The sequence below is a fragment of the Trichosurus vulpecula genome, chromosome 2 (assembly GCF_011100635.1).
Source record: "Trichosurus vulpecula isolate mTriVul1 chromosome 2, mTriVul1.pri, whole genome shotgun sequence".
NCBI lineage: Eukaryota > Metazoa > Chordata > Mammalia > Diprotodontia > Phalangeridae > Trichosurus > Trichosurus vulpecula.
The window spans coordinates 432,219,187-432,241,698 of NC_050574.1; the positions used below are offsets into that span (position 1 = coordinate 432,219,187).

At 38.6% G+C, this 22,512-nt stretch overlaps 1 protein-coding gene across 1 annotated transcript in view; it reads right to left on the minus strand.

Annotated features, from left to right (window-relative positions):
- Positions 1-16,944: 16,944 nt before the first annotated feature.
- Positions 16,945-22,512, minus strand: part of RPGR (retinitis pigmentosa GTPase regulator) — a 93,555-nt gene continuing 87,987 nt past the window's right edge. The window contains exon 18 of the mRNA XM_036744550.1: positions 16,945-17,474. Within this exon, the coding sequence (XP_036600445.1) occupies positions 17,259-17,474 (216 nt within the window). The 3' untranslated portion in view covers positions 16,945-17,258. The remainder of the gene's footprint in view (positions 17,475-22,512) is intronic.

The following is a 22,512-nucleotide window of genomic DNA, read 5'->3' on the forward strand; positions in this document are numbered from 1 at the left end:
TCTGAATATAGCCAGAAAAGCAACATGTGGTTTTCTAGGATTCCCCAATGGAGATTATCTTGATCACAAGGGCTCAACTTAACTTATGAAGAACTGTGATGACAACCACAAAGAGTGAGAATGGACGTGGAAGGGGGAAAAGGAATACACATTATATTGCACCTACTCCATGCCAGGCACTGTGCTAAGGGCTTTACAAACGTTATCTCATTGGATACTCACTATAACCGTGAGGTAAGTACTATTGTTATCTGCTTTACAATGGAGGAAACTGAGGCAAACAGGTGAAGTGATATGCCCGGAGATCACAGAGTTAAGTGTCACAGGCCAGATTTGAACCCAAGTCTTCCTTACTCCAGGCCCAGTACTCTATCCATGGGGCCACCAGCAGCCTCTAACGTTGGGGTGATTTGTGTTATGAAGCCATTCTGTAGTTATGTGCTGGCTCTCTCACAACAACCTTGGAGAATTAAATGGAGAAACACAAAGATTATTTATACCAATCATGTATTGTCTTTTGTTTATAACTAGGACAAAGCACATGGTCTTGGGACCAGCCATGGCAAAGTAATCAAACTCTACTGGATAATGAGCCGTTAACAAGTAAGAAAATCAGAAATAAAATAAGTTATCATAAAATAAATATGAAAAATAGAAATACAATAGAATAAAATAATAATAGTAACAAGAGCAAGTGGAAGCTAGTGACTTGATGAGAAATCAAGATATTATAAAACAGAACCAAAGGAATGAAAAAATGGAAGACAATGTGAAATATCTCATTGGAAAAACAACTGACCTGGAAAATAGATCCAGGAGAGAGAATTTAAAAATTATTGGACTACCTGAAAGCCATGATCAAAAAAAGAGCCCAGATATCATCTTTCAAGAAATAATCAAGGAGAACTGCCCTGATATTCTGGAGCCACAGGGCAAAATAGAAATTGAAAGAATCCATCGATCGCCTCCTCAAATAGATCCCAAAAAGAAATCTCCTAGGAATATTGTCGTCAAATTTCAGAGCTCCCAGATCAAGGAGAAAATACTGCAAGCAGCCAGAAAGAAACAATTTGAGTATTGTGGAAACACAATCAGAATAATCCAAGATCTGGCAGCCTCTACATTAAGAGATCGAAGGGCTTGGAATATGATATTCTGGAGGTCAATGGAGCTAGGATTAAAACCTAGAATCACCTACCCAGCAAAACTGAGTATCATGTTCCAAGGCAAAATATGGACTTTCAATAAAATAGAGGAGTTTCAAGCTTTCTCAGTGAAAAGACCAGAACTGAATAGAAAATTTGACTTTCAAACACAAGAATCAAGAGAAGCATGAAAAGGTAATCAAGAAAAAGAACAAGAAAAAGAAATTTCAAGGGACTTACTAAAGGTGAAATGTTTTGTTTACATTCCTACATGGAAAGATGATGTGTATGATTCATGAGACCTCAGTATTCAGGCAGCTGAAGGGAATATGCATACATACATATATATATATATATATATATATATATATATATATAAATGTTTACGTATATATATGTGTATGTATGTATATATGTATGTGCATATATATATAAAGAGAGAGAGAGCGTGCACAGGGTGAGTTGAAGATGAAGGGAAGATATCTAAAAGAAATAAAATCAAATTAAGGGATGAGAGAGGAATATATTGAGAGAGGGAGATAGGGAGAGACAGAATGGGGTGGATTATCTCGTATAAAGGTGGCAAGAGGAAGCAGTTCTGTGGGAGGAGGGGAGAGAGTAGGTGAGGGGGGGAAGGAGTGAATCTTGCTCTCATCAGATTTGGCCTGAGGAGGGAATACCATACATACTCAATTGGGTATCTTACCCCACAGGAAAGAAGAGGGAAGAAGATAAAAAGGGGTGGGGCATGATGGAGGGGAGGGCAGATTGGGGTGGAGGTAATCAAAAACAAACACTTTGGAAAGGGCCAGGGTCAAGGGAGAAAATTCAATAAAGGGGGATGGGTTGGGAAGGAGAAAAATATAGTGAGTCTTTCACAACATGAGTATTGTGGAAGGGTTATACATAATGATACGCATGTGGCCTATGTTGAATTGCTTGACTTCTTAGGGAGGGTGGGTGCGAAGGGAAGAGGGGAGAGAATTTGGAACTCAAAGTTTTAAAAACAGATGTTCAAAAACAAAAAAAAAAACGTTTTTGCATGCAACTAGAAAATAAGATACACAGGCAATGGGGCGTAGAAATTTATCTTGCCCTACAAGAAAGGAAGGGAAAAGGGGATGTGAGGGGAGTGGGGTGACAGAAGGGAGGGCTGACTGGGGAACAGGGCAACCAGAATATACGCCATCTTGGAGGGGGGGAGGGTAGAAATGGGGAGAAAATTTGTAATTCAAACTCTTGTGGAAATCAATGCTGAAAACTAAATATGTTAAATAAATTTAAAATAAAAAAGTAACAATAAATAATAATAATAGAATAAAATAGAAAAATAAAATAAATAACAGATAAATATAAATAAATGAATGCCAAATAAATCAGAACAAAAAAGTCTGATTCAAAGCCTTTCATCCTGTCTCAGGAGCAATACCAACAGTACCTAGTGTTTATGTGATGCTCTAAGGTTTCCAAAGTACTTTTGCAAACCTCAAAATTCCTCATTTTTATCCTTGCAACAATCCTCGAAAGTAAGAAAGATGGTGATAAAAAAAGAAATTTTTAACAAAACAGAATTATCAAAAGTAAGCACTATTATTATCCCCATTTTGAAGATGGGAAAAATAAAACAAAGAGATGGAGTGACTCGCCCAGGGTCTCACAACTCGAAGGTGTTTGAGCAGCGATATGCTGGTAAATGTTTGACAATGGGCTTTCTAGGGGGGAAATGGATCTTGGACACACTTACATGATTAACTTTTTCTCCATCACTTTCTTAAGTCTAGACAATCAGCAAAGCAAATAATAAATCAAGCCCTGATTTGTAGTGTTTGCTGATTCCCAAGGTGTAAATGCTTATACCAAACATTTCACAGTCAGAAGATCAGCTCCAGCATACCCCTCTTTCGAAGGCAGGATGGTAACTGGAGTCTTCTTGACACCAGGACCAGCACTCTACCCCCTTTACCACTAGCTGCCTAATAAAATGGTCCAAGGCAGGCCAAATAGAAGGTGGGAAGAGAAACCCGAACAATTGAAAAAGATGTAAAAATTGCCAATAACAAAACTGCGGGTTGAGCATATTACATAAAATCTGGAGAATTACACAGACTCTGGACTGAGAATGGCATGGCAACTCACTGGCCAAAATGTAATGGCCCAAAGGCTCTGCCAAGTCTGTATAAGAATCCCTGTGATTCCTGGAGTTCTTACAAAAAAATAAACTCAACTTGGCCAGCATAGAACTAGCTTGCCAACCTCTCCAACCCCTAATTTAGAAATAATCCTCTCCCCACCTCCAACACACACAAACCCATGACTTCTGGAAAAATCATTCTTAATACATTGGTGTGAGGTTCCAATGAGATGGCAAATTTATTTTGTTCCACTTTCTCCCATTATTCACTCCTAATATAAGGAGCTTAGCTTTTACTAAGCCACAATGGAAATTTTAACAAAACAGAATTATTTCTGATTTCTTTTCCCCCTACAGTTTCAAAGATATGCAGTCTTAATCTTCTGGCTAAAATGATTTTTGTTGTTGAGTTGTTTTTCAGCCACATCCAACTCATCATGACCCCTTTTAGAGTTTTCTTGGCAAAGATACTGGAGTGGTTTGCCATTTCCTTCTCCGGCTCATTTTACAGATGAGGATACTGAGGCAAACAGGGTTAAATGACTTGCTCAGGGTCACACAACTAGTGTCTGAGGTTGGATTTGAACTCACAAAGAGGAATCTTCCTGACTCCAGGCCCAGCGCCACCTAGCTGCCCCATTAAAATGATATATGAACAAAACCAATAGATACATGCTCACAGATAACTGTGAATTCTCCACTTTATCAAGCAGCAGATTCATTTTAATGAGTCGTTGTGTGGTTGTTGCTGAGTATTGTTCCTATGGTTTCTTGGGTGTAAATGGTACCTGGTAAGGAACTACCTCTATCAATGAAGATCCAAATCTTTTTCACCCCAACTTATTTTCTTAGAGAGTTGCTTGGGGGCCCCAAGAGGAAAAGTGGCTTGTCCAGGTTTGACATAGCCAATCATTTTTAATAGTGTGACCCCAGATTAAGCAGCTTGGTCTATTCACTGGTTGTATCTGTCCCTCATTTTCAAAGAGGACCATGACATCAGGGAAATGATGACATGACTTGCAGCTGACTTTGATTTGAGTGAGGGAGGGCTGTGCAAGGTCACCAGCCTCACTTTCTCCTCCAGAGCCATCTGTCCAGCGGCCTAATATTCATCAGGATGCTGTAGATGGCCCCATCAGCTATCTCTCTGGAGACGGATAGCATGTTTCATCATGAGTCCTTTGGAATTGTGGTTGGTCATTGTGGTGATCAGAATTCCTAAGTCTTTCAAAGTTACTGTTACAATGTTGTTTTTATTATATACATTTTTTCCTGGTTCTGCTCACTTACTTTACATCAGTTCATACAAGTCTTTCTAGGTTTTTCTGAAACCATCCCCTTCATAATTTCTTACAGCACAATAACATTCCATCACATTTGTATGCTACACAGTTATCACGTTTGTATACTCTAATTCTTTGTCACCACAAAAAGAGCTGCTACAAATATTTTTTGTACATGTATGTCCTTTTCCACTTTCTCTGATTTCTTTGGGGGGTGGGTGGGTAGACCCAATAACAGTATGACTATGTCAAAGAGTATTCAGTTACAATAGCTTTGGGGGCATAGTTCAAATTGCTTTCTAGAATGACTGGACTAGTTCACCGCTCTATCAACAGTACCTATTTTGCCATAGCCCCATCAACATTTGTCATTTTAAATTCAGAATTCTTGATCATCAAAGTGGAATACTTCTGGGTAATGGTTTAGAGTATAACAATTATTGCATGTGGCTGTGTTAAGAGTGTAGTAGGTCATGGGAGTTGAAGATATTGGGAGGTCAGGGAGTTTGAGGGAACATCAGTATTTATGTTGAAGATGCCTTGTATGTGACAGGGGTCTGGATGGACTATAAATCAGGTACTGAACTACTCAAGAAATTAAAATCACTCAGGAGCCAGTAGACCTGGATTGGGTGAGTGAACCTCAAAAGAGGAGAGTTTGCCAAGTTGTGGTGACAGAAGGGCATTACAGAAATGGCTAAGAGTATAACAACTCCCCTTGTAGGACAGTCATGGAGGGGGAGGAGCACCTGAGAAGGTGTGACCAATACTGGGGAGACTAATCAGGTATATCATGTCTTCTGGGAGGAGGCAGGTCTATATGAGCGTTACAAGATAGAAGGAACACATGAGGAGGTCTAAGAAGAAGTTTGTTAACATTAGAATGGAGATCCCAGAGAGCACAATGAAAAAGGTGGCCAGAGTTAGGTTACAGGATATGGTACAAGTGGAGCTTAGTTGCTTGCAGATGACAGAACTAGAAATTTGGGAAAGTTAAGGTTGCTTAATCAGCCTGTTTTGAATCATGGGGATTGGAAGAGTAAGAAGTAGGACTTTGCTAGCTATCAAGGACATACTATCTCTTGCCTGTGGCTCCCACTCTCCATTCCTGTAAACTGCTAAGGATTCATCAATTCTATTATTTTTCAGGTGCTAAAGAAGAGATATTGGGCTTGGTGTTACCAGCTCTTCAGGTATATGAGGTTTTGGTAGAAAAAGGCCTGGTATCTGGGTCTTGGTCCTGACCTAGATCCTTTAGATGAAGACCAGTTGTTGGGAGGTCTAGTCCTGGAGGTAAAAGACCTCCTCCTGCCTTGGCTCTAGAATGAGGGGTCTGGTATCTGAAGAATGGGTGTTACAATGGGTCCTAGAGGCAAGGACCTGATGTCTGCCAGTTGATGAACCAGATACCTTAGTTGCCTCTAACTTGTGTTGGGTAGTGAACATGAGAGGAAAGGCAATGGAGGGGAAAAGTTCAAAGTACAGGGCCTCCTAGACTAGATAAAGGTACTCGATGATATTTTTTTTTCTGTGTGCCTAAAAAGGCCAAATTTTGGAGTGATTTTAGATCTCAATTAGCATATTTCAAAGTTCTAGGACTTGATAAAAACTGCATCATCGTCATTGGGAGGAGCTAGAGAAACATTTATAGGGAATGCCTTTTTAATTTGGACTCTGCACTGGAACTCCTCCAGGACAGGGGGAACACCTCTGGCAAATATCCACCTCTACCTTTATGCTTTAGTTGGTATTAATGATCGGAAGGTCATTGAGGTTATCTGTTATATTTGAGGAATCTTGTATAATTTTGATAATACAAGAGACACCTTGTTGGATAGCCTCTGAGGCGGTATTTGCTCTACCAAATTAAATGCTTTTTTATATTCAGCAAGTAAATGTTGTGAAATTGGATTTTGAATTCTCTACCCTTTTCAGTTGACTGTGTGATGATAAAGATATTTTAAGATATCATTTCTGAGCACCTCTGTTCCCCTTTAGTAGCCCCATCAATGATCCCTTCAATGCATGCGTTGACTAGTCTCATAAAAATTTTTATGTAGTTGAAAAAGTAGGTATATGACTTCTTGGTTAACAATGTTCTCTCCATCACTATTTTTGTGGCTGTAATGCGTGTTCTCCTTGCTTCAGGGACCTTAAAGGAAATGCTCTGTCAGCAACCTCAAAGAGCACTGACCTCCTCTGTATGTGCTTGGTCAAGTCCAGCTGTTTTTCTCATTTTGAGTTTCTTCAGTACCATTTTCCATTTCCTCTCTAAGGATATCCAGGACCATTGTTGTCAAGTGCACCATCATCCTCCCAGGGTCACAGCCTCCATGTCCACTTCTCCTCACTGGTACACACCCCCACATATCCAGTCTCTCAGTATGCTTTGTCATTTCCACCTTCACATCTCTAGTAGGTCTCTTTTTTCTTCATTCACAGCTGCTACCTGGTGCAAGCCCTTATGCCTAGACTATTGCAAAAGTCTTCTGGTTGGTCTCCCTGCCTTGCCTCTCCCCACTCCAGTCCATCTTCCACTCAGGTGCCAATGTAATCTTCCTGAAACCACTCCCCCTAGTCAATAAATTCTGGTTATCTCCATATTATTTCTAGAATCAAATAAAAAATCCTGTTTGGCTTTTAAAGCCCTTCACAACCTGGCCCATTGCAACCTTTCTATTCTTTTTACATTTTACTTCTTTTCATATAATCTGTGATCCAGCAACACTAGCCTTCTTTCCTGGTCTTCCTGCCAGTCCTTTACCTCTGAAGTACTTCTCAATTAACCTTTATACATCTTTTATGTACATATTTGTGTGTTCTTTCCACCCATTAGAATGCAAGTTCCTTGAAGCCAGAGACTATGTTTTTGCCTTTCTTTGTATCCCCAGCACTCAACACAGCACCTGGAACAGAGTAAACACTTATTTAATGTTTAACTAGACCATCCAGAACTGATGTGGTAACTCCACTGTCCTTGATGGTCAAGAATTTATTTTCCTCCTTCCGGTTTCAACCTGAAATGCCATCAGATGACATTGTTTATCTAACTCTTGGGCCAAGTGGTCTTTAGCTTTTCCCTCCGATGTTCTTCACTGTTTTGGGAAGCAATACTGATCTTTCACCATTCTTCTCTGTAAGATTTTATAAACAAGCTCATATCCAAAACCGTTGCTGCATCGGCTGCCATGTATCTCTAGTTGGTAAGAAGCATCTACATCTAGAAGGGAATTCAGAGGAAATCTAGTCAACTTTCTCTTTCTAAAGATGAGGAAAATGAGATCCAAGGACATGGTGTGACTGCTCACAATCAAAGAGATAAAGAGGCATGATTTGAATCTAGATCTTTTGAGTCCAGAGGCAGCATGTTTTCCACTTTTCCACCTTACCTCCCTAAGTAAAAGTGTTTTAGGCTTTTTTAGTCTTATTGTAATAGATTTACCTCAGTTAAATGTGCATATAAAATTGCTATAAAATAGGTCAATGTCCTTTCCTTCATCCATTTCCCATTTTTTTTTAGGAGAAACTTATTTATAGCGATCAGATTTGAGTTGTGCGTATCACTTTTTTGAATTTTTTTATTCTTCTGGCTTTATGATAATTTTAATCTTCAAATAAATTTATAGTATGACTGTACACAGATAACTGATTCAAGAATAATTCCCACTTCAATGTCACTGTTTTTAAACAAGTTCATTGTTTTGTTGTTGTTGACATTACTTGGCGTTTATCATGTCAAGTACTATCCCACTATTCTCACAAAGAAAACATTCATGGTGTATAGGTGTGAGGCTCCTGTGTGGTCTGTGAGTCTTTGGTCTCTCTCATTCCTTATTTCTCAATCATGTTTTCCAATATATTTTTCATTGTTCTTGCATTATATGCAAATTAAATAAGCATATACTTTCATACGAAGTTGTTTCTCTGTAAGGTGAGGAAATATATGTTGGAAAATACGGTTCAGGAGTAAGGCATGAGAGAGGCCAAAGGCTTATACGCTACAAAGCTTGGTAGTGACAAGTCTGCCTGTACTTAGCTAGTAGACACAGTCTGCTATTAGGACCATATTCAAAGTTTTTTCAGTATGGTAAAATCTGACATACCTTATACTCTGCTGAAACAGACTCAAAAACCTAAGAACTCAAAGTAACCATGTCATGATGGTGCACTGAAGGAGGACTCTGTGGAGGTTCACCAGCTTACCAAAAAACAAAGAAAAACTTTGTAAGATATCTAGTTGTTGCTATTCAGTCATTTCAGTCATGTCCAATTCTCTGTGACTGACTCCATTTGGGGTTTTCTTGGCAAAGATACTGGAGAGGTTTGCCATTTCCTTCTCAAGCTCATTTGACAAAGGAGGAACCCAAGGCAAACCAGGGTTAAGTGAATTGCCCAGGGTCACACAGCTAGTAAGTGTAGGAGCCAAACTCCAGGCCCAGTGTGCCACTTAGCTGCACTGTAAGACATTTCCAAAGCATTTTGTAAAAAAAATGTTGGGGGGGGGGTGGAGCCAAGATGGCGGCTGAAAAGCAGGGACTAGCGTGAGCTCCCTGCCAAGTCCCTCCAAAAACCTATTAAAAATGGCTCTGAACCAATTCTAGAACTGCAGAACCCACAAAACAGCAGAGGGAAGCAGGGCTCCAGCCCAGGACAGCCTGGATGGTCTCTGGGTGAGGTCTATCCCACATGGAGTTGGGAGCGGAGCGGAGCAGAGCTGAGCAAAGCAGAACCCAGCGTGGGCAGCACAGACCAACCAGACCAGGAGCCCAGCGGAGCGGGCCCTAGCGCCCTGAATCAGTAAGCTGCAGCAGTTACCAGACTTCTCAACCCACAAACACACCGAAGACAACAGGGAAGGTTAGTGGGAAAAGCTGCGGAAGTGGAAGGAATTCACAGTTCGGCTACCGGTAGCGGAGGTGGGGCAGCTACAGAAGTACAGCTGCAGTTGCTTCCAGCCCCAGGCCCACCTGGTGGGAGGAATTAAGTGGCAGATCAGAGCAGGAGTGAAGATCCTGCTGAAGATCTAAGTCCAGTCCAGGTTGGGGGTTCTTGGGGAAGGAGTAGTGCTGGCGTGGCAGAGCTAGCGCATCCCCCCAGGCTTGGAACATATAACTCTTCAGTCTACAAGCAGTCATACCCCGCTGAAAAACTCAAGGGTCAAGTTAGTTGGCTGGGAATATGGCCAGGCAGCGAAAATGCACCCAGATTCAGTCTCAGACTTTGGAATCGTACTTTGATGAAAAAGAAGACCAAAACATACAGCCAGAAGAAGTCAACAAAGTCAAAGAGCCTACAACAAAAGCCTCCAAGAAAAATATGAACTGGTCTCAGGCCATGGAAGAGCTCAAAAAGGATCTGGAAAAGCAAGTTAGAGAAGAAGAGGAAAAATTGGGAAGAGAAATGAGAGGGATGCAAGAAAATCATGAAAAACAAGTCAATGACTTGCTAAAGGAGACCCAAAAAAAGCTGAAAAATACACTGAAGAAAACAACACCTTAAAAAATAGACTAACTCAAATGGCAAAAGAGCTCCAAAAACCCAATGAGGAAAAGAATGCCTTGAAAGGCAGAATTAGCCAAATGGAAAAGGAGGTCCAAAAGACCACTGAAGAAAATACTACCTTAAAAATTAGATTGGAGCAAGTGGAAGCTAATGACTTGATGAGAAATCAAGATATTATAAAACAGAACCAAAGGAATGAAAAAATGGAAGACAATGTGAAATATCTCATTGGAAAAATCACTGACCTGGAAAATAGATCCAGGAGAGAGAACTTAAAAATTATTGGACTACCTGAAAGCCATGATCAAAAAAAGAGCCTAGATAGCATCTTTCAAGAAATTATCAAGGAGAACTGCCCTGATATTCTAGAGCCACAGGGTAAAATAGAAATTGAAAGAATCCACTGATCACCTCCTCAAATAGATCCCAAAAAGAAATCTCCTAGGAATATTGTCACCAAATTCCAGAGCTCCCAGATCAAGGAGAAAATACCGCAGGCAGCCAGAAAGAAACAATTTGAGTATTCTGGAAACACAATCAGAATAACCCAAGATCTAGCAGCTTCTACATTAAGAGATCGAAGGGCTTGGAATACGATATTTCAGAGGTCAATGGAGCTAGGATTAAAACCTAGAATCACCTACCCAGCAAAACTGAGTATCATGCTCCAAGGCAAAATATGGATTTTCAATAAAATAGAGGACTTTCAAGCTTTCTCAGTGAAAAGACCAGAACTGAATAGAAAATTTGACTTTCAAACACAACAATCAAGAGAAGCATGAAAAGGTAATCAAGAAAAAGAAATTGCAAGGGATTTCCTAAAGTTGAACTGTTTTGTTTACATTCCTACATGGAAAGATGATGTGTATGATTCATGAGACCTCAGTATTAGGGTAGCTGAAGGGGATATTCATATATCTATGTTTATGTATATATTTGTATATGTGAATGTGTACGTATGTATATATGGTGTGTATATATATAGAGAGAGAGCGGGCACAGGGTAAGTTGAAGATGAAGGGAAGATATCTAAAAGAAATAAAATCAAATTAAGGGATGAAAGAGGAATATATTGAGAGACGGAGATAGGGAGAGATAGAATGGGGTAAATTATCTCGAATAAAAGTGGCAAGAAAAAAGCAGTTCTGTAGGAAGGGAAGTGAGGTGAGGGGGAATGAGTGAATCTTGCTTTCATCAGATTTGACCTGAGGAGGGAATACCATACATACTCAATTGGGTAACTTACCCCACAGGAAAAAAGGAGGAAGATGATGATAAAAAAGGGGTGATGATACAAAGGAGGGCAGATGGGGGTGGAGGTAATCAAAAACAAACACTTTCGAAAGGGGACAGGGTCAAGGGAGAAAATTCAATAAAGGGGGATAGGTTAGGAAGGAGCAAAATATAGTTAGTCTTTCACAACATGAGTATTGTGGAAGGGTTATACATGATGATACACATGTGGTCTATGTTGAATTGCTTGACTTCTTAGGGAGGGTGGGTGGGAAGGGAAAAGGGGAGAGAATTTGGAACTCAAAGTTTTAAAAACAGATGTTCAAAAACAAAAAAAAACGTTTTTGCATGCAACTAGAAAATAAGATACACAGGCAATGGGGCATAGAAATTTATCTTGCCCTACAAGAAAGAAAGGGAAAAGGAAAAGGGGATGGGAGGGGAGTGGGGTGACAGAAGGGAGGGCTGACTGGGGAACAGGGCAACCAGAATATACACCATCTTGGAGTTGGGGGGGAGGGTAGTAATGGGGAGAAAATTTGTAATTCAAACTCTTGGGAAAATCAATGCTGAAAACTAAATATACTAAAGAAAAAAAAAGAAAAAAAAAATGTTGGCTAACTGAGTTGGTCAGAAGGCTTGTGAGAAATTCCAAATACATTTTGGAAGATAGAAACGTTTTTTTCTTAAATGATATATGTTACCGGCCGAGTTAGAGCCGAGCCCTGCCCTCCTCAGAACTCCATGCCCAGGGGCCTGCTGAGATAAACTCAGGGCTCTGAGATATGGGTGGAGCCAGGAGGAGAGGTCTTGCCTTTGTTGCCTCCCTAGCAATTCCAGGTCTTTGCCTGGACCTGCTTGAGCACATGGAACTTCCAGCTCTCTGTCTGGGCTTGCCAGAGCACATGGAACTTCCGGTTCTTTGCCTGGACTGCCTGACCGCAGGGAGCTTCAGGTTAGCTCAGGAAGAGAAGGGGAGGAGAGTAGGCGGAGTTGGGGCGGTCCTAGTACCCAGGTGTCTTGATTTTACCTGTTCTTTCACCCACGTAACCAAAGAACGTACCTTGGTCACTAAAGATATAAAAATGCTGCTTGCTGAAATAAAAATCGGAGTCATTCATCATCTTTCAGCTCCCGCCCCATACGTTGTCCTTGAGATCAGGCCCTTTGCTAAGCAAAGGCCTGGGTGTGGGGGGCTAACAACAGACCCCCACAATTTGGTTGCAAGGCCGGGGACTCACAACAGATATAAATATTAAGCAAGGTGCTAAACTTTTTAAAAATTAAAAACTATTCCTAAATTATCATGCCGTATACAACTCTTATGCTCACCTACTTCATTTACTGTTAATATTATTTAAAATACTAGAAATCTATGGTAATAGAATCACATAAATTTCACACTAAAAAGTGAAGACTATTCAGAAATAAAGGGCATCTAGAGTTTGAGAAAAGATCCCCATAGCTCTCTGCGCTAATGTATATTTTAATTAAGCTATCATAGAGCAATTTGTATTAAAGTTCCTACTGGGCTGGAAATGTGTTTTTCTCTTTATCCTTTGACATGAGCCAGCTGTCACATAGCCCTCACATTTATAAATGGTCTTTTTTGAGAGACTGGGCCTATTTTTTCATATGGGTCCATTCCTCCCATTTTGACCTTTCAACCTCAGTATATTCTTGTCTGTGATATTAATACTCAAATTACATTAAGCAAAATGATCAATTCTCTGGAAAAGTTTTCAACTCTATAATCACTGTTCACATTTGAGATCAAATAAAAGCAAATTCCATAATTGAGATAAAGTCCAAGACCTTTTCATTTACCATAATCTCATCTAAAATTGCTTTGCTAGGTCAGTAATTTCTTGTTCAAAGTCTTATTGATGGTTTAGATCTCCTGAATGTCCTGATGAGTCTTAACTTCCTTTTCATTAATCCATTCTCTAGACCTGGGAGTTAAAAAGAAACCTATGCCATTTTTTTTCCATGCTAAGTATTCAAGAATTTACACTAAACACCCTTATTACATATTGTCATATAGATCTGTACAACCATTTTGAAGCTGTATGCCTGTACTTAAAGAAATTTGCAGGACTGAAAACATTTTCAGTTTTGGTAGCATCACCAACTCAAAATGGATAGGAAACTTAAATCTTACCGAAGAATGAACTAAGGCATGTAAGCCAAGCTCTGCCTCAAAATAAATGATATGAAGACCCAGAAGGACATCTCTAACTAGGAACAGTTCCTAGGGCCTTTCTTGGTAGTTATAGTTTTACCTGTCTGCTGCCAACCCTATTCAAGATTAAATAAAACAAACAAAGTCCCCCAAAACCAGGCAGCTCAATTATCTCAACTCTTTCATAGAAGTTTTAGAAGCTGTAGGAAGCTCTTTAGAAGCTGGGAGGAGAATGTGCTTTATTTGTCTAGTGAGGAAGATCAGCTGTACTCCACTTATGTGTGGGCTTAAATAGCCCAAACTCTGACAAGAGAATTGGGCTGCTATTAATAGCATGAAAATACTCAATAAAGAAGAGATCTGGCTTCTGAATTTAATGTTTATAATAATTTGGTAGAAAAAAGGCAACAAAAATAATTTGTTCAAATAATAAACTGAGAAGCAATTTCCACATTTAACATTTACGAAGTACTCATGGTTTCTGGGACGTTACAAAGAACTTAAGGACGATAGTTCTATCAACATTCTTACACTGTAGCAATGGGGTGAATACTGGGGTTTTCTGGTTTGTCTTAAGGCAAGTATAATCTCAGCATTACAGGGACATTTATAAAATATCATTTAAAGATCCAAGATTCAATGAGAATTTCTTTAGAATACTGGAATGTTTTGGTGTTGGTCCAAGAGGACTAATATTGCAAATGACTATAATTACTTTGCTGATGAACCTACACTTCTGAGACTGAAGTATTCTTTCAAGGGTGCACATTTCCTTCCTTCATACGTTAAAGCCTCTAGGGCTGATTAGTATTTTTTTCCCTTTGTCATTTTCATTGAATACTTTTATGTGGATCTAAGAATGCTTAGAAAATTTGCAAAATACCCTATGCAAAAATATTCATTTCCTAATATTAAATACATATCAAAAGTGTGATCCATGAGAGTATTAATGCTTTTAATCACCTTTAAAAAGAGAAGTAGTATATTTCTTTTCAGCAATCTTTTACAGAATGACGTGAATAAGAGAACCACAAGTTGAAGGAGATATGCTATAGATCTGCACCAATGAGATCATATGTCATCAAAATATTGAATCATGGAGCATTTAGAGTAATGTTACTTAGAGAAGAAAGACCAATCAGAGGACATGCTGTAAAGATCAGGAATTTTAGGCACAAAATGAGTCTTTAAACTTGGAAAGAATTAATAAATGCAAGCCCTTTTATTATTGAAATCAGTAGGATTAGACAATTCTGTTGGATTAATTCTAACAATGATCTTCCTCATTCATTGAAAAAAAAAGAAAAATTGCAATCACAAGCTGGTTTCTCTAAAAGTTTTGTGCTCAAATGTCCCCTTTTCATCCAATTAAAAGTTTAAGTTCTATTCAAAATGGTTCTAACTCTAGGTAACAGTCTAGCATAACAGTCCATTTTTTATTGCCCTGTATTTTCCTGAAGTTAATTTCTTTCAGAGGTCAGATACTCAACGAAATTTAAATGACAAATATAGTACAAGCATATTTCAGAGTCTAAAGGGAAAAACAATCTTCTTCATGCTGTCATTACCAAATAGTCCATTAGCACTCCTACAATGGAGGTATACCTTGGCTTTCGTTACACTCTACTACAAAGCACACTTGAGCAAGGCACAAACGTATCTCTTCCTCTGATAAAGCAATGTTGTTTATCTACTTGATAACCATACGTCTTCTGATCTCTTTTATCAAAATCTTTAACTTAACCCTTTCCCTGGTCTCTTATCCATCCCTTTTCATAAAAAAGGAAAAGCTTTTCAACCAAAATGAATGGCATTTCTTGGCACTCTGACCTTCTCACTCTGTGTTTGTGTGGGTATACATACATATATATATATATATGTGTGTGTGTGTGTGTGTGTGTATATATATATATATATATACACACACACACATATATATATGAGAGAGAGAAAGCATATACGTACTTCTGTAACAGTAATGCTGTATTTGCAACAACCAAGTCACCAAGAATTGCAATTGATTTGCCATTAATAAAATTGGAAATCTCCTCAAAGGAACAAATGACTATCACAAATTTTCATGTTACATAACCAAAGGTCAATGGTGGGGAAGTAAACAAGAACCAGCCTGGGTCCAAATAGTATCTCCTTGGAGGAATCACTGAGCTATATATCTTTATGTTCAAGATACTATCACCTGAATTGGAATGGAGGGGAAAAAAGACAGCAGACAGGGCCTGTTGTCAAGAATTTTTTCATCCTAAAGAAATAAAAAAAAAATTACCCTGAACTTTGTTTCCTTATCAAAGAAGGTGGTGTGACAGTGCTGGTGGCGTTGTCTACAGGGAAACAGAAGTGCCCTGCCACTCTGTATGAGGCCTGCGCATAGCCTGGAAGGGATGGTATAGAGGTATAATAAGTGCTAATATGTTTCCCTCCCCAACCAAGGCAGGAAATGGAGGAAGAAAAGGGGACTTTTATTTTGATGAGTCCCAGAAATTATGGCTCTGAGGAATGCTTTGGCCCAGGGCAAATGCCTTTAGAACTACCTTTTAGCAACTTTGATTATCTTCAAGTAAGTCTGAAGTTGGGACAATGGGAGGTAGTCATTGCATCTCAAATCCTAACCTGATCTCTGGTACTGTCTATATGACTTAAGCAAGAATTTAATAAATAGATTATCTTTTCCACTGCTTTATGACAGTGACTTCAACATAAGTACAAAAAATTCTATCATTAAGTACAGAGTCTATCATTATGTACAGAGTCTATTGCATAGTCTTTATGCATACTGTATATGCCTAATGTACAGAGCCTATTGCATAGTCTTTTCCATGGAGGGCAATGACAGAAGTAGAACCTCATCTTATAAGAAGGTACCTACGTTATAGATATTCTTAGCATTTTGTACATCAAAGATTGATGCAGATTGCCACATCATTTATTTGGTCATGGTATCTACTATCTATCTTAGAGAATATCAAAATGATCAGATCTAGCCTTGTCACTATCTTGTTTGACTATCACAAAAGGGCAAGCCTAAAAATTCAAAGTTGGGCTACTTGGTATTAAACAAATGGAAAAATTTCAAACCAATGGCTCAAAAAAAAAAGAAATGCAAATAATGAAACATGTTTTTCTATAAAACTGGGCTATTTACATCAGCAGCTGTGTATTGATTTATTTATCCTGGTAAATAAACTTTGTTTCTATCAGCACTTATAAGTGACAATTTATAAAATTACAGTGTTGTTAACAAATTTAAATTTGTCCTGATTTTTTCAACTAATAGCTGCAAGAGCCCCTCCAACTCTTATTCCTATTATCATTTCTAAGAGTGTAACACAGCAGAGATGATTTATTTTGAAATATACTCACTGAAAAAATTTTGCCTGTGTTTTTTAAACAACGCAAAAAAGTTACAAATAGATACACTGTCATGAGTTTGAAATATCGTTTCAAAGAATTGTAAAGTGAAAATTGCTCAGTAAAAATTATTATATGCCTGAATTCAGTTTTCACATAAAAAAATATATTTTTATTACAACACTGAACAATTAAGGCCACAACACTTTAGTAAAGATTTTCAGAATGTACTTCTTATACTAATATTATCAGTAGAAATAAATACCATTATACCATGGTCACAATGTCCAAACCCCAAGAAAACAATTAACTTACAGTACAAAGTTGATTATCAGCAACTTTCTTTCAGAAGTCATAATTATTTTCAAGTATAAATTGCAACATGTGCTTGGAGACCACAAACAATAAATATGTATTTATAGAATTGTACATGACTTAGACTTTCTGTCCTGATTAGCTGGTGAAGGTTCCATATGGTTTTGGTTTTCATCTTTTCTCTCTTTCCCAACATTTGCTTGGTCTCCTATTGGTCTCGCTTCAACAACTACGAGTGGTTCAGCAACAGGCTTTGCTTCAAGAATACTCTGCACATTTTTTTGACCTGATAATGACTTCCTCTTAAAAAGAGAAACCTAAAAAAAGGCAATTAACAGATTCTTTGAAAGAACTGACAGAACAAAAGACTGATACGTAATGACATTCATGCGCCAACATCTTTCCATTAGGTATTATAACTATTATAGCACATCCTTAGAGCATGAAGACTGAGTGTTTAACGCCAGAATGAAACATTCCTAGAGCACGAAACTCCTTTGTTTCTTATTATTATCAGATAATGTTCAGTTCCATCTAAAACTCGTAAAATCAAGTCCCAGGGCATGACTTTCACACAGCCCACACTTCACCCTGTTCTGGAAATACCTGGAGTGTTAGATACAATTTTAAAATTAACTTCTTAAATATAATATCCTGGGATGGTGTTAGTCTAGATCTGATGACCAGAACTCAGCTAGGATAGCCAGATGGTCTATCCTGGATTTTCTGGGCATTTGCATTCTTTTCTTTTTAGTTCAAAGGCCATTTTCTTGGGAAAGAAAAGAGAAACAAACTAAGAGTTGGGTATTTCTGTCTTCTTTCCATAATAGTACTGTCATTCATCCACCCATCCTGATTAGTGCTCTTCTCTCGCCTGTCCTCTTTTACCTATCCTGTTCTTGCGTATGACACTTCAAGTCCATATGCCAATAGCACGCCCATTCCACAAAATCTCAGTGATACTTGATAAAATTTTTTCTTGGTTTAGAATTGCTGGTTGCCTTCACTTATTACTCACATTTTGTACATTTATAAATAGATATCAGAGTTTATAAGTTTTATCAATTCCTTCTTTCTTGGATTTTGAATTTCTGGGCTTTTCTACAGCTCCTCTTCCTCTGTATAGCTATTCCCCATGGTAATCTAACTTGGTAGATAAATATAGAAAGTCTTCTCCTTCCCACTTTCTTTTCTTTTGATTAGATCTGTAAGATTCTAGGAAAATACATACTCACACATATATAGACACACACATATATGTATGTACATGTGTACATATGCATGTATTTTACCACTGTTGGATGTCCTTCTTCCCTGACCAAGAGTCCATCATATTTCTGCATCTTAAGCTGTGGACCAGAAATCTAAAACCTTTCTCACACACTGCTTTCTCAACAGAGTGTGCCAGAAATATTTTGACCAAGGTGGCATCCAGAGGGTTAACTGTCCCCCTCATTCTACAGAATGTATTTCCAGTGATGTTTCCTAAGCTTCCATGAACTTTTCTGGCTGTCACATCACACTGTTCAGTTATACTGAACTCACAGTCCATTAAAATGTCTTTTTCAATTGAACTCTTGTCTAACCATGTCTTCCTCCATATCATAATCACATGGCTTATTTTTTGATCCTAAGTTTTAAAGTGGTATGGGATTTTACATCCATCTCAATTATATTCCACCTTATATTGGCTCTAATTCATTGTCCTAGCCCATCAACATCTTTTGAATTAAATTTTTTTCATCCCTTCAACTTCATGTCTCCTCTAAATGTAATAAACACATCATCTAGGCCTGAATTTACCCCAAAGCACCTGGGGTCTCCATTTTCTCCAAATAACATGCAGATATTTTGAGTGCTTACATTAACATAAGGAACCACTGTTGTGTAGTTTTTGGTTTTAGAAGCATAGGAAACATTAATGTATGTTAAGTATATATATGAATAATAAGAATATAAATTTAAACAGATACATAATATATAATCATAAAATAATTGCTTATAAACAATCATGACCTTACTCCTTAACCAAAGTAACAAATCAAATGCCTCCCTAACCAAAAAGCGATAGTGAACAGAAGGCTGACTCTCAGGGCAAAGTTAAGGTTCCTGCGTTACAATGTTAACCCAGTGAGTTAGATGTGAGTTCTTAAGTATACTGGTTACTGTAAAGGGGATCCAACAACCTGAACTTGAGGAAAAGGGGCACTTCCATCGTAGGCTAGGGGCAGGGTGCTGATGATGCCAATTAGAATTGAGAATAAATAAAATGGCCTTTCAGAAAAAGGTGGTTTGACACGGAAGGGGAAATTTTTTTTAAAATATGGATAATGTTTAGTGAGATGTTTAGTAAGTGGGAAGAATAGTCTATAAGTAGGATCACAAAGCATGGGATATGGGAATAAAACAGTCTTTCTAGGGAACAGTGGTTGGGGATACTTGGGAAGAGACAGTTTTTGTACCTAAGGATGGTAACTGATCAGAGCTGATAGAAATTTCAACCAAAAGCCAAAATTTGGGTGACCCTGGGACCCAAGCAGTCAAATGGAGGTTGATGGTAATTAGTTAAGGCTGGGATTAGAAAGTGGTTGCTTGACTAACATGAACAATAGTAATCCCAAGGGTAAGGACCAAGAGAAAAATCTATTAATGCAATCAAAGCCCAAGTCAGCTCTTTTTCTTCTTGCTGGTTTGTCACAATGTTGATTATACTGATCTGGCAATCTACTAAAACTAAATGGGAAGTTATGATAGGGAACAGCTGAAAGAGAATGTTCAATACTCTGAACCTGCGCCAAATTGAGTAAACTGAAACTGGTTATATACTTGAACTGTCTGTGATGGACTTCAATGGACGAGATGGGAAAAGGAGCTATATTGCTAGAGAAAATGAGACTGTCAGAAAAGCAAGGGGCATGATTCTTAGTGAATTAATTTCATTCCTTTATACCCTATTACAGTTAAAAGGTTAACAAGGAATCAGCTGACGTTGCTGTACCCTGTTTTGTTATAAAGCTCTAGAGTTGAAGGAATGAATCCTAAAAAAAGAAGTTTTCTGCTTTATTGAAATAGCTCACTAGAGTAGAACATCCAGTTGATAGTGTTTTCTCAAGAGCTAACAACTTTCAGATCCAAATAAATTGCACTGACTAGTCTGCAGGTGAAATATCTGGTGATTGCTAGATAATTTCCAGTCACAGAGTAAATGTCCTTTGCTGCTCATTAAAAAACAAGGTGCTAACCTGGCCATCAGCAGTATTTGTGATAAGGGGCAGAGTTCTGACAGAGTCAGAGCAAAGTACACATGCTGTACGGTCCCAAAATGATCGATGAATTTTAATACTTTGAATACAGCATCTTAAAATATAAAATGCTTCTATTTAAAATAACACTACTAATCTAAAACCCCAGGCATATCATAGGGCATTTACTCTTGATCTTACAAAACCACAAGGCCAATATAAAACCTCTTTCCATTATTTTTGCCCCTTTTGTTTGACTCTAGCAGGATGTGAGTAGGTCAGAGGCTACAGAGGTAAAAATGTTGTCATGCAGGAGCTATGCAAAATATCTTGACCAAACCAGTTATGTACTTCCTTAAATCCAGAAATAAACACCATTAACATCAAACTCTTTTGATTTCATTTTCCTTATGTTACATATATTTTCCTCACTTTGTATGAGCTCTTCTCTGCCATTAGCATCACAGAAATCCACCCCCCCCAACAATTAACATGTGGAACATAAATAAATTGGGTTAGTCTCCAACTCTGGTAATGCTTAAGTCCAAACTCCTTAGCCTGGCATTCGAGACCCCAATCTACCTTTCCAGTTTTCTCTCTCATTACTTCCTGGCACAGAACCTCTTGTCCAGTCAGTTTTGCATACTGGCCCATGAAAGTGGCTTTCCTTTCCCCACCTAATGCTATTACCACCTCTTGGAAGGCCATTACTTGTCCCCTCTACTGAATTAAATCCTAACCAATCTTTAAGACCTGGTAAATTTCCACCATCTCCATGGTTTTCCCTGAAGACTCCATTTGGAAGTAATCCCTTTCTCAGTCTAATCATTCTTATCTACTCTCTAAGTTGAAACTTATCCCTTTCTACTTTATATTGTAACTAACTTTGTTTTGCCAAGTGTGTTGGTAAGCAAAATGGGCTCCTTAGCACTTAGTTCAACAAGTGCCCTTGAAGAGTTTGGCTTTTGTTCCCTTTGAGTAATTCAGTGTATTTCATTGAGCCTTACTAGGTGCTAAGCCCCAGGCCCAAACCCCTATTAGGTGTAAAACCTTAGTGGGTGTGGATTGGCAACTAAGGTGGGGCCTAAGGTGAAGCTAACTCCAGGGAGGGCCCAGTTTACATGTCTGGGACAGCAGAGGCTTTTAGACCATGGGGGTTTAAGTCGCCTCTTTGTGACAATTCTAGGTCACGTGGGTGAGTGGCATGTGCGACTCACCCCTGATGCTGAAAAAGATATAAAACCAGGTGTTGGCCTCCTCTTTCTTGGAGTTCTTTGCCACAGCAGTGGTGGCACGTATGACTCTGGGCCAGCCCTTGTTCTGAGCTCCCGGGCTGAACCTAGATGTTGGTAACAATGAATTGTATTGGGTCTGTCTGTTGTTGTTTGTACTTTGTATTTTGTTCTGAAGTTCCAGGGTGCTGACTTTTTCCCCTAAACTAAGTGAATGATATTTGTATGCTGAATTAAAAGTAAGCTTGTCAACCCCTTCACTTTGCTTTCCTTAGTTAAGCAGATCAAAAGAACCTGTGCTGTCGGCAGCTTTCTGGGTGCTGGCTGTGGGTGGATCTTACACCCCCACAGAAGCTGCTAGCTGGATTGTTGAAACACCAAGCAAACTCTAAGCTTCTTGGTGGAGATCATGTCTTACAATTCTCTGTATTCCCCAGAATGCCTAATATCACGCCTTGCACACAGCAGACACTCACTATTTTTTGACTGATTGATCTGGTACTGGAACCAAATGGTAAAAGACCTTGGGAGTCAGGAGACTTTTTTCCTTTTTTGCTGGCACTAATTACATGGGTGGCCTTAGGATATTATTTATTTAATTTCTTTCTGCCTCAGATTTCACTGAAAAAAGTTAAGGGACACAAATAAGGAAATATCAAGGAAAGAGATTCTGAGACATTTCTAGAACTTAGTCAAAAATTTTGATTATAAAATATTTCCATTCTGTCAGATTAAAGAACTAAGTACTTTGATATTTTAAAATCTGTGATTTTATGGGTGTGTAGTCTTATGACCTTGGATAAGTCACGACCTTTCTGAACATCATCATCTGTAAAAGAAGGAATAGGACAAGATGGCCTCTGATGTCCCCATACTCTAGC